The sequence below is a fragment of the Salvelinus alpinus genome, chromosome 35, assembly GCF_045679555.1.
Source record: "Salvelinus alpinus chromosome 35, SLU_Salpinus.1, whole genome shotgun sequence".
Lineage (NCBI taxonomy): Eukaryota > Metazoa > Chordata > Actinopteri > Salmoniformes > Salmonidae > Salvelinus > Salvelinus alpinus.
This window is the reverse complement of record NC_092120.1, coordinates 21,855,932-21,868,946: the sequence shown is the minus strand read 5'-3', so window position 1 is coordinate 21,868,946 and position 13,015 is coordinate 21,855,932. Positions and strand designations below refer to the sequence as shown.

The 13,015-nt window shown below is 42.8% G+C and overlaps 1 protein-coding gene across 1 annotated transcript in view; it reads left to right on the top strand.

The window, feature by feature from the left end:
• The window catches only part of LOC139564712 (inhibitor of Bruton tyrosine kinase-like), a 33,530-nt gene extending 23,862 nt beyond the window's left edge, over positions 1–9,668 (top strand). The window contains exons 25-26 of the mRNA XM_071384486.1: positions 8,129–8,261; positions 8,572–9,668. Of these exons, the coding sequence (XP_071240587.1) occupies positions 8,129–8,261; positions 8,572–8,697 (259 nt within the window). The 3' untranslated portion in view covers positions 8,698–9,668. The remainder of the gene's footprint in view (positions 1–8,128; positions 8,262–8,571) is intronic.
• Positions 9,669–13,015: the final 3,347 nt, after the last annotated feature.

Below are 13,015 nucleotides of genomic sequence, written 5' to 3'. Positions count from 1 at the left end.
AGACACGCACACATACAGTCGGTCATATTTTATGTTACTTGTCACCAACACACATACAGAGGTGTACATTTATTTATTTATATATATATATATACACACACAATATAGAGGAGTACAGTAGCATGTATGGCCAAGGGATGAATGCCCTTATGGCCGATGAATCAATGAACTATCACTCTACCCTAAAGTACCAGTGTTGTCCACTAGATGTCTCTAGTGTGTCACCATGCTCACGCAGATTCCTGTTTCTATCAAAGACAGGAATCTGACACACACTAACAGCTCTACTAGCATCAATGTCATTTGGTTACCCTGGTGATGCACACATCCGTTGTAGTAAGAAGATAGTAAAGCTTTTATCTATGTTTATTGTTCCATAATTAGGCCTATGTTATAGCTGACGGTTAACCATACAGGAATCTGTTCTATCTGTGTGTGAGGTATCTCTTTAGAATAAACATAGTCACTAAGGAAGTGGCAAGTGACTGGCAGAGAGTTTCTCTATGGTGAGTCCCAGTTATTCCAAAGGGAAGCAGAACGAAAGAAAGAATAATGATTTGGAGGACTGTTTTTATACAGAGAATTAAGTTGATTATGCTAAGCTTTACTGTCCAAATGAAATGCTCTGGAGTGTGGTTTCCCGGACACAGATTAAGCCAGGTCCTGGTTTAAAAAATGTATATCAGTGGAGATTGTCTATTGACCTTGATCTTTAGTCCAGGACTAGGCTAGTCCGGGAAACCAGCCCTGAGAGTCTGTGGTTTGAGTCTGTGGTAAGAAGCTCCTGCACACTGGGCGTGCAATGTATCGCCTTTATTGATGTCTAAAAGCTCTGATGAGATTTGAAATGACAATAAGCATAGCCTTCTCTACACACACACACTCTCGTGAAACTCCTGCCAACATAGGTGCAAAGTGATCTATGCAGATGCACAGATGGCACAATTTTTTTTTGAACTCATTGTTTTAGCGAGAGGAAAAAATCGCCCGAACTCCCTTCGCTCTGCCTGGAATTTTGTGCAAGCAGTCGCATCGCAACAATGGATAGCAACTGTCGTTGAGTATGACACCTCAGACAAGCTCATGAACACATGAAAGCCAGTGGGGAAAAACTGAGATTTATTTTTATTTTTTTCTGTTTTGAATGGCTACTTGCCACGGTGTTTCCTGAAATGCAGAGGGTCTTGGAGTATTTTGCTAATACGAAATTATACTTTGTTAGCTCAACTGGTTAGCTACTGGCTCTGTGTCATTGAGCACCAAACTTTGCGAACGCTGCCTAGCTTGCTAACTACTTAATAAAACGTTCTCAAAGTTAGCTTGCTAATAAGTTGGCTATATTAGGAATATAATTGATCTGCTGTCGACATCAGAAAAATATTTGAGAGCACTTATTTGTAGGGATGCGCGATATATCGGTGAACATATATAAAAAGGCCAACATCGGTATTGGCTGATGTCTAGTTTAACGCCCCAATGTGCAAAACTGATGTCAAAGCTGACGTGCATACCTACATGACGTCCTGACGACACGTACATTTTTGTGCTATACGTGCAACACAGCATTCCTAAAATAGCCCACAATGTGTGCTGTGTGGATTGAGCAATCAACAAGTCGAGCATTCATTTGAAAGAGTAACAAAATGTCAGTGAGACAACTCAAAAGGTGAAATCCATTAAAGCCAAGATCATGAAATTCATTGCCGTTGACAATCAACCGTTCTGTCATGGGTGATGTTGGCTTTCGCCGTGCGCTATTTATCAGATGTTGCCCTACCGGAGTTACACAGTAATAGCGTCACGACATAATACTTTGGAGTGTCAAAAAAGATACAGTAACACTGTCAAATATGTACAAAAACGTCTGCATGAAAGAAAAAAAAACGTCTTCAGTTCATGAAAATAAATAGCTAGTCAGCAACTTAGCTTTGGGCAACAGGGTTAACGTTATAAGCAGCCAGCTAGCTTCATCTGCCTAGTTAGGCTTGACCGCACTGGGTTATGTGTTATGAAGCTAGCCACAATAAGGATTAGGCACAATAGGGGAATTTGCGGTTTGCCTTCAAAATAGAGGTATATAATTGACAGTAATGCAAATGAATACAAATGGTAATCGCAAAGTCCACTATTGTGGCTAATCCTTATTGAGATGGATCCGACACCATTAATCAAATAAGAACTGTCTTATAAATTAGGGTAATTTTAGATGACACCTAGCTATACAGTTAGCTAGCTAACTATAGCAACTGAAACAGATTGTCATTTTGCTATGTTTTTGTTGAAGAACATTGTTCTATAGTTAGAATATAGTGGTGGGCACTTTGAATACAGTGTTTGACATGACAACAATACAAAAAAATGCCAAGGAGGTGTTATTGTGACAGGGTAGGAACCAAAATTGTTGTTAAGGGTTGCCTAGGGGACTCAATAATCTTTGGCTACATTGAATGTTTTCTCTTAGTAGTTAACATATTCATGCTTTGCGTATTCCTCTTTGATTTAGAAGATACTGTTACATAAACACGCTAATTTAGGTCTACACCGTCACTGGTATGTGTGTATAAAAACTCAGCAAAAAAAGAAACATCCCTTTTTCAGGACCCTGTCTTTCAAAGATAATTTGTAAAAATCCAAATAACTTCACAGATCTTCGTTGTAAATGGTTTGAACTCTGTTTCCCATGCTCGTTCAATGAACCATAAACAATGAATGAACAAGCACCTGTGGAACGGTCGTTAAGACACTAACAGCTTACAGACGGTAGGCAATTAAGGTCACAGTTATGAAAACTTAGGAAACTAAAGAGGCCTTTCTACTGACTCTGGAAAACACCAAAAGAAAGATGATCAGGGTCCCTGCTCATATCTGTGAACGTGCCCTTAGGCATGCTACAAGGAGGCATGAGGACTGCAGATGTGGCCAGGGCAATACATTGCAATATCTTTACTGTGAGACGCCTAAGACAGCGCTACAGGGAGACAGGATGGACAGCTGATCGTCCTCGCAGTGGCAGACCACGTGTAACAACACCTGCACAGGATCGGTACATCCGAACATCCACACTTGCGGGACAGGTACAGGATGGCAACAACAACTGCCCGAGTTACACCAAGAACGCACAATCCCTCCATCAGTGCTCAGACTGTCCGCAATAGGCTGAGAGAGGCTGGACTGAGTGCTTGTAGGCCTGTTGTAAGGCAGGTCCACACCAGACATCACCGGTGACAACGTCACCTATGGGCACAAACCCACCGTTGCTGTACCAGACAGGACTGGCAAAAAGTGATCTTCACTGACGAGTTGTGGTTTAGTTTCACCAGGGGTGATAGTCGGATTCGCGTCTATCGTCGAAGGAATGAGCGTTACACCGAGGCCTGTACTCTGGAGCGGGATCGAGTTGGAGGGTCCGTCATGGTCTGGGGCGGTGTGTCACAGCATCGGACTGAGCTTGTCATTGCAGGCAATTTCAACGCTGTGCGTTACAGGGAAGACATCCTCCTCCCTCATGTGGTACCTTTCCTGCAGGCTCATCCTGACCCTCCAGCATGACAATGCCACCAGCCATACTGCTCGTTCTGTGAGTGATTTCCTGCAAGACAGGAATGTCAGTGTTCTGCCATGGCCAGCGAAGAGCCTGCATCTCAGTCCCATTGAGCACGTCTGGGACCTGTTGGATCGGAGGGTGAGGGGCTAGGGCCATTCCCCCCCAGAAATGTCCGGGAACTTGCAGGTGCCTTGGTGGAAGAGTGGGGTAACATCTCACAGCAAGAACTGAACTGGCAAATCTGGTGCTGTCCATGAGGAGGAGATGCTCTGCAGTACTTAATGCAGCTGGTGGCCCTTTGTTCAGGGACACATTATTCCGTTTCTGTTAGTCACATCTGTTGAACTTGTTCAGTTTATGTTTCAGTTGTTGAATCTTGTTATGTTCATACAAATATTTACACATGTTAAGTTTGCTGAAAATAAACGCAGTTGACAGTGAGAGGACGTTTCATTTTTTTGCTATGTATTTATGTATGTATGTATGTAGCTAATTACGTTTGCTCTGACTACATTTATTAGCTAGCTAGTGATTAGCATTAGCGGCTAACAAGATTTAGACCCAACTTGCAAAGAAAATACAAACTAGCTGTTTGCAGATGTAAGAAACACAAACTAATAGTGTAGTTCTAGAACGCTAGTGGAATTTATATTAAGATTTGAAGTGTGAACCACATCCTTGTCAACATTGTTGCCTGTGCTGCATGCAGACAACGCAAGTGTCTCGTGGTTGAGGATTAACACATGAGCTCCTTGAGTGACAGGCGGGGCTAGGTCTGTGTGGGTAGCAGCATGGAGAGCGAGCGGAGACGGATGACTCAAGCAGCGACGTGAACTATAGAAATGTATGTTACACACGGCGTATCACATTTTAAAAACCCAACTTTCAAATACCGTTATAGAATGTAATGTAAAAATCCAAACCGGTCCGTGCATCAATACCGGTATATGGTCAAATACGGTATACCACCCAGCCCTATGTTCCTGTGAAGCAATTGTAATGACAGTCCACCACAACATACCCAAGAGTTTCCTGATTAGTTAGGGCTAGTCTGTTTTTTTAATTTCATTGTGTATTAAAAGCACATTTTAAGACCATTGTGAGGGGATTTCGCCAGTGGTTGGAAGGGGAATTTGGCTTCCTGGGTTAATGTTGTCCGAGGTTCCAACAGTAACCAAGTGGGACGGGGCTTAGTGAAGGGTCAATGTACTGAAAGGGAAGCCGCTGCCTGAAACAGGATGTGACTCACTGCTCGGGCTGTGGAGCCACCAGACTGATGGTCACAATGACCTTTTCACTTCCCATTCAACAAGACTGAAACGTCAGTTAGAAGAACCGTCTAGTGAACTACGCCCCGGGTTGGAACAGCTCCTATGATCAGCCCCCCCCCCCCCCCCCCCCCAATCCTAACCTTAACTATTAATGGGGAAAATGCTAAACTGACCCAAGATCAGCATTTAGGGTCAACTTCACCGTGAACTACACCCCCACTCAGACACCAGCTGCATTGGTAGAGCTTTAGATGCCAAAAGAGCTGAGTATTTGCCACAGGAGTTGGCAAGACGGCTCAAACTGAGACCAGGGTAACTGAATACTGTCTGCACCTCATTTGAAACGACAGTAAACGATACGATTTCAGCGTAATAGATTTTGGGGTGTTTTGACATGAAAACGTTTGGAAGAGATTGTTCATGTGCTGTATCCTTTTAACGTTGACATCTAAATTAACACATAATATGGGCGGAGGTGTTTGAGGAATGCTTGTGAAACCATTGTGTGGATGTTTTTACTTTAACTTTGTGTGCGGCATGTTTTGAATTGTGACATCTCATCATATCAGGCCAAAGAATTACAGGAAGTGTGTGCGCTTGTGTGACCCAAGGGTGTCAAACTCTGTTTTTGCAGAAGCTCTTGACTTTTGCTTACTTCCTCTTCTATCGGAGTCATTCGGGGCCTCTGTCTTCCAGACATAGATCTTTTATCACTGCCCAGAGCCAAGATGGATTAAAGACCAGACTGGAAACGCTCTCTTTCCGGTCTGTGACGTCCGCTCCCACTCTGTGCAGTCTCTAATGGCACCCTATTCCGTATGTAGTGCACTACATTTGGGCTCCCGAGTGGCGCAGCATCTCAGTGCAAGAGATGTCACTACAGTCCCTGGTTCGAAAACAGGCTGTATCATATCCGGCCGTGATTGGGAGTCCCATAGGGTGACCCAGCATTGTCCGGGTTTGGCCGTCATTGTAAATAAGAATATTTGTTCTTAACTGACTTGCGTCGTTTTATAAAGGATATATGTAAAAAAAAATATATATATATATATACACACATGCACACACACAGTTGAAGTCGGAAGTTTACATGCACCTTAGCCAAATACATTTATTTAAAATTCCCTGTCTAAGGTCAGTTAGGATCACCACTTTATTTTAAGAATGTGAAATATCAGAATAATAGTAGGGAGAATTATTTATTTCAGCTTTTATTTCTTTCATCACATTCCCAGTGGGTCAGAAGTTTACATACTCAATTAGTATTTGGTAGCATTGCCTTTAAATTGTTTAACTTGGGTCAAATGTTTTGGGCGGCCTTCCACAAGCTTCCCACAATAAGTTGGGTGAATTTTGGCCCATTCCTCCTGACAGAGCTGGTGTAACTGAGTCAGGTTTGTAGGCCTCCTTGCTCGCACACGCTTTTTCACACATTTTCTATGGATGGAGGTCAGGGCTTTGTGACGTCCACTCCAATACCTTCTTTGTTGTCCGTAAGCCATTTTGCCTCAACTTTGGAAGTATGCTTGGGGTCATTGGAAGAACCATTTGCGACCAAGCTTTAACTTCCTGACTGATGTCTTGATGTTGCTTCAATATATCCACATAATTTTCCATCCTCATGATGCCATCTATTTTGTGAAGTGCACCAGTCCCTCCTGCAGCAAAGACCCCCACAACATGATGCTTCCACCCCCGTGCTTCACGTTTGGGATGGTGTTCTTCGGCTTGCAAGCATCCCCCTTTTCCCTCTAAACATAACGATAAGTCATCATGGCCAAACAGTTCTATTTTTGTTTCATCAGATCAGAGGACATTTCTCCAAAAAGTACGATCTTTGTCCCCATGTGCAGTTGCAAACCATAGTCTGGCTTTTTTATGGTAGTTTTGGAGCAGTGGCTTCTTCCTTGCTGAGTGGCCTTTCAGGTTGTGTCGATATAGGACTCGTTTTACTGTAGATGTACTTTTGTTCCTGTTTCCTCCAGCATCTTCACAAGGTCCTTTGCTGTTGTTCCAGGATTGATTTGCACTTTTCGCACAAAAGTACATTCATCTCTAGGAGACAGAACGCGTCTGCTTCCTGAGCGTTATGACGGCTGCGTGGTCCCATGGTCTTTACACTTGCGTACTATTGTTTGTACAGATGAACGTGGCACCTTCAGGCATTTGGAAATTGCTCCCAAGGATGAACCAGACTTGTTGAGGTCTACAATTTCTTTTCTGAGGTCTAGGCTGATTTCTTTTGATTTTCCCATGATGTCAAGCAAAGAGGCACTGAGTTTGAAGGCCTTGAAATACATCCACTGGTACACCTCCAATTGACTCAAATTATCTCAATTAGCCTATCAGAAGCGTCTAAAGCCATGACATAATTTTCTGGAATTTTCCAAGCTGTTTAATGGCATAGTCAACTTAGTCTATGTAAACTTCTGACCCACTGGAATTGTGATACATTGAATTATAAGTGAAATAATCTGTCTGTAAACAATTGTTGGAAAAATGTTGCAGAAAGTAGATGTCCTAACTGACTTGCCAAAAACTATAGTTTGTTAACAAGAAATGTGTTTAGTGGTTGAAAAACGAATTTTAATGACTAAGTGTATGTAAACTTCCGACTTCAACTGTATGTTGGTCAAAAGTAGTTCACTATGTAGAGAATATGATGGGATTTGAGATGTAACCTAGTAGTGGGCCCTGAATATGAATCAGCCAGTGAGTCCGTAGTGTTGGCTTCTGATCCTAATCAGCATTGATTAGAGATGGCTTCCATGTCACAAGTGATCACTCAGAACAGGAAGTAGGATCCAGGTTCTAGTCTACTCCTTATGCATATGGATGAGCACTGAGGGAGGGAGAGTTCAGGGCTGGGGGAAAGTGTAATATCCATATTAGTCTGTTTTGTTTTTATAAGTAGTGTGTAAGTCAACATTATTTGTCAATGTTTTCTCTATTGCCTTACAGGGACCATCAGCATTACATTAGCGTTTTCTGTCATGCGTACACACACACACACACACACACACACACACACTGTGTGTCAGTTGTAATTCACCCAACCCTTGTCCTCTTGGGTAGCCTGTGGTCATCCTTGGTTACCACTGTCACATAGGATATGTCCAGTTCAGATCTCTCTCGGGGTCTCTGTCTCAGATCAGTGTCAGTATTATTACAGGATGTACCTAACACATGTCACCTTGTCCCAACCTTGAAAAAACCCTGAACAACCACAGGGGGGTAAAAAAGGAGCAATTGTTTGAGGGTGGGAGAATGTTCAACCTGTCACAAACTCAAGGTCATTTTCTTTACTGACCAGCCCCTGGGTGCTGGGAGCGGCGGGCAGCCCCCCTACGGCCTCCATGGTAACCTTTGCTTCTATCGTGGAGGAGGAGAAACAGCAGGAGGCTGCACTGATCCGCAGCCGAGAGAAACCTCTGGCACTCATTCAGGTAACGCTTGTGTGTGTGTGCAGAAATTTGTAGCCGACGTTTACTATGCACACTGCTTTTCTTTTCACTGTGAGCTTGTCTGTTCGAACTCAAGTACTCAACAAAATGATTCAGTACCTTGATAAATGTCTCTAAGAGGAAATCTGAAGGACTTAGTGTAGATCAGCTGTTGATATTCAACCCCCCCCCCTCTCCCTCCTTCCATCACCTCTGTCTAACTCATGTCTGTAGGACAGCTGCCTTGACTTGGCTGTGGCTTTAAAACACTCCAACTGTGTTTGTGTGTCTCCCGTCCCTCTCCTCTTCGCAGATTGAGGAGGCAGCGATCCAAGAGCTTTTGTATCACTACGGCATCCGCAACAACCCTGACGAGATGATTGTGGTGGAGAGGTCTGTCCAGGGGCCCATCGCCATCCCCTTCTGGAACAAACACTGAGACGTCGCACCCACATGCGTTGTGAGACGTCACATACTCATATCCTTATCCACCTGATGACCATATGTATCTCCTGTCAGTCAGTGTTAAGATATACCTCAGGCCTAGTTGTGCCAGTGTGCTGGGTCTGACGCAGGGCTTTTATGCCGAACTCCAGTGTTCCTTAGTTTTTGTCACGGCTCTTTTTCGTGTTGACCTTTTTTTGAGTGTGTCCCTGAGCAAGAAACAGTGGATGATAAAATATTTTTTGCGCCTTGCCATCAAAACAGGAGTAAAGACATTCTTCCAAAAGGTTTAGTTGCCAAAGACAAAGTATGTATGGAAATGGAGCAGTTCAAAACTATAAATTGGGTCCAGAACTACATTAACAAAGCAGGATTGGTCGGTTTCAGCACGCATACTTTTTTTTAGGTGAATAAGCTGTGCCAATTAGGAAAAGTACTATAGCACAAGTTGTTCTGAGAAGAACTAAGCCTAAAGCCAGGGCCTGGAGTTCAGAGGCCAGCCTTATCTGGTTTCTACCTAGTTCTACTTTATGAGTTGGGAAATGAGTTGTGTTCTGGATATATTGTGTGATTGCAGGCTAGTTGAATCATGAACGGAGGTTGTAGGGAGTGACAGTGTCATGCAGCCTGCCATTTTCTAGTGTGAGCTAATTGTGTATGAGTACTCGCTTGTTTCCCTTTTATCAGAGTTATAGGGCAAGCTGTCGGGTTTGTGCCTTGCTTCCACCCTGACGATCCTCTGTGTACACACACACACACACACACACACACACACTAATAATTTCACTACTTTCTGGCTGGCTGTATTTGAGTTGTTTTACTTTATTTTGTGTTCTGGAGCTGATGTGTTGGCTTGGTACCCCAGACCCAGACCATGTAAACCCAGTCTTATTCCATGCAGCACCCTTTGTTTGAGACTTTGGATGTGATGAAAATGGCATGCAATAAAACACACCTGTGCAATGACCATGTTTCCTGGTTCTATCAGTCTTATTGTGGAATTGGTTTTATAATTATTTGTGCAATATTACAATAGGCCTGTCTTGTATTATGCGGAACAGAAGAGTGTGAATGTCCAGGGCTCATGATAGTCTGTCTAGTGTTGGCAATCGCCCTCAAACTCCCTGACAGATTCAGTGAGAGCTACATTCATCTCAATGGAAACAGTGCCTCTCTCCACTCTAACATCTGTGCTCTGCATAAATAAACAACAATTAAACACCTACCTGTGATGACCCTGCCATGAAAAGAGAGGAAGGGTGGTGATTTAATGGGTCCTAATAGTTCTAAGTCGATACAGTATGACATCAGGAGTCCGCCAGAGACTGAGACCTGAGTTCCTTGTGATTATTCCATGAAGCTCAATTAGTCAGAACGAAGATGATGCGGTACACAGAAAGGCTCTCAGAAAAATACTTGGCGTCATGTCAGAATGGTCCAGCTAGGTCACTGGCAGAAAATGTTTACCTCAGATGTGCTGTAAGTGTTTACCTCATTAGACGTTTACCTCCTGCTAATGAGCGTGACATACTCCAGAGATGCTCACCACCTCAGAATTGAACTATAAGAATGTGGATATCTCCTGAAATTCTCCTTGTTCATAGAATGTAACAGCTGAATTTCCATCTAATGGGGAAACATATATATATATAAATATATATATAACTTTAAAAAATGAATCAATTTACTTGAGTTCCAACTTTGAGCATGTACAGTAGTGTCATCCCTGAGCGTTTCATATCTGTGAAGCTTGAGTAAAATGCCTCTCAAAGCACTAAACTAATCTCTCTTGCTCTCTCCCACCGCTGGCCAGAGCCAAGATAGTGACATCTGCCCCCACTGTTTTCAGTCTTTTTAAGGCTGTGTCCCAAATGGCACCCTATTCTCTAAGTAGTGCACTACTTTTGACCAGGGCTCTGGTCAAAAAGTAGTTTACTATTTAGGGAACAGGATGGGATTTGGGATGTAGCCTAGTAGTGGGCCCTGAATTTTAATCAGACAGTGAGTCTGTGAAGGGGGTGTAGTTAAAAAAAATAAAAATAAAATGCCTGTAATTGAACCAGGGTCTGTAGTGACTCTTCTAGCACTGAGATGCAGTGCCTTAGACCACTGCCATTGATAACTTGTGACATGGACGTCTTCCAGGTCCTAGTCTACTCGTGCTTATGGATGAGCACAGAGGGGAGGAGGGAGAGTGTTTTCTCTATTGCCGTACAGGGACCATCAGCGTTTCATCTTGAACTTCGAGCCTCTCTTCCCCCAATCTCCCTAATTTCTTTCACAGACAACAGACACACACTGCGTGTCAGTTGTAATTCACCCACCTTGTCCTCTTGGGTAGCCTTTGGTCATCCTTGGTTACCACTGTCACACAGCCTATATCCAGCTCAGACCTCCCTCTCTCTTGGTCTCTCTCACGGTCCTCTGTTCCTTACAGTTTCGCCTTACCCAGAACAGCCACTGACTAAACCAAATCCATCTAGTAATTTCCTTACAACCAGAGGGTAGGTGGTCAACAGTAGGTGGTTTGTGTAAAATAAATCTCTGTTTCCCCTCTTTGCGAGTCACTTCATTTTAGGTGGTTATAGAACTGAACTGCTCTTTTCTGGATTTTGATAGTGGGTATTGTCCTAATTCTACTCTGCATGCATTACTTGGGGTTTTATGTTTTACACAGAGGGTGTTTTTTTGCAGAATTCTGCATGCACTCTCAATTTGGTGTTTGTCCTATTTTGTGAATTCTCGGTTGGTGAGTGGACCCCAGACCTCACAACCATAAAGGGCAATGGGTTCTATAACTGATTTAAAGTATATTTAGCCAGATCCTTATTGGGATGTTGAATTGTATGTTCTTTTTGATGGCATAGAAGGCCCTTCTTGCTTTGTTGAAGTTACTTGTGATTCTGATGTTTAGGTCGAGGTAGATAGTTCTTTGTGTGCTCTAAGGCAACAGTGTCTAGATGGAATTTGTAGTTCTGGCAACTGGACCTTTTTTGGAACACCATTATTTTTGTCTTACTGAGATTCACTGTCAAGGCCCAGGTTTAGCAGTCTGTGCAGAAGATCTAGGTGCTGCTGTAGGTCCTCCTTGTTTGGGGACAGAAGCACCAGATCATCTGCAAACAGTAGACATTTGACTTCAGATTCTAGTAGGGTGAGGCCGGGTGCTGCAGACTGTTCTAGTGCCCTCGCCAATTCGTTGCTATATATGTTGAAGAGGGTTGGGCTCAAGCTGCATCCCTGTTCCACCCCACAGCCCTGGGGAAAGAAATCTGTGTGTTTGCCAATTTTAACTGAACGTCTTGTTTGTGTGCAATGTTTTTATAATATGGTTTTCCCTCAACACCGCTTTCCCTCAATTTATATAGCAGACCCTCATGCCAAATTGAGTTAAAAGCTTTTTAGAAATCAACAAAGTATGAGAAGACTTTGTTTTATTTGTTTGTCAATTAGGGTGTGTGGTGTGAATGAGGCCTGTCGTACTGTAATTTGTTAAAAAGCCAATTTGACATTTGCTCAGGACATTGTTTTCCCTGAGGAAATGTAGGAGTCTGCTGTTAATTTTTCCCAAGGTTGCTGTTGATGCATATCCCACGGTAGTTATTGGGGGAGAATTTATCTCCATTTATGTGGATTGTGGTATCAGTCCTTGCTTCCAAATGTTGGGGATGATGCCAGAGTTAGGATGGAATTTGTGGTCTGTTTATTTTATAATTTCATTGAGGATACCATCAAGACTACAGGCCTTTTTGGGTTGGGTTTGTATTTTGTCCTGTAGTTCATTCAATGGAATTGGACAATCTAGTGGGTTCTGGTAGTCTTTAATAGCTGATTGCTGATTCTAAAATGTGTAATTGATCATTTTAATGTTTTTGCTGCTTGTTAGTTATAGGGCCACAGATTGGATAAGTGGTTTATCCATACATCTCCATTTTGGATTGATGGCTCTTCATGTTGTTTAGTGTTGTCCAATTTTCACAGAAGTGGTAAGATTATATGGAATCTTCAATTACATTGAGCTGATTTCTGACATACTGTTCCTTTTTCTTAGTCTTTCTGTTTTAGTGTTTCACCACGGTGAAGGAATAGGTATTTTCTGGGTCTCTGTGTGTTTGGTTGGATATGTTTCTCAATTTCTTTCTGCTTTTGCGTTCTTCATCAACCCATTTGTCATTAATTTTCTTAGATTATCTGCTTGAATTTGAAGATTTGATAGGGAAGCTGAAAGGTCAAATATGCTGTTTAGGCTTTCTACTGCTAGGTTTACACCTTCACTATTGCAGTGAAACATTTTGTCCAGGAAGCTGTCTAAA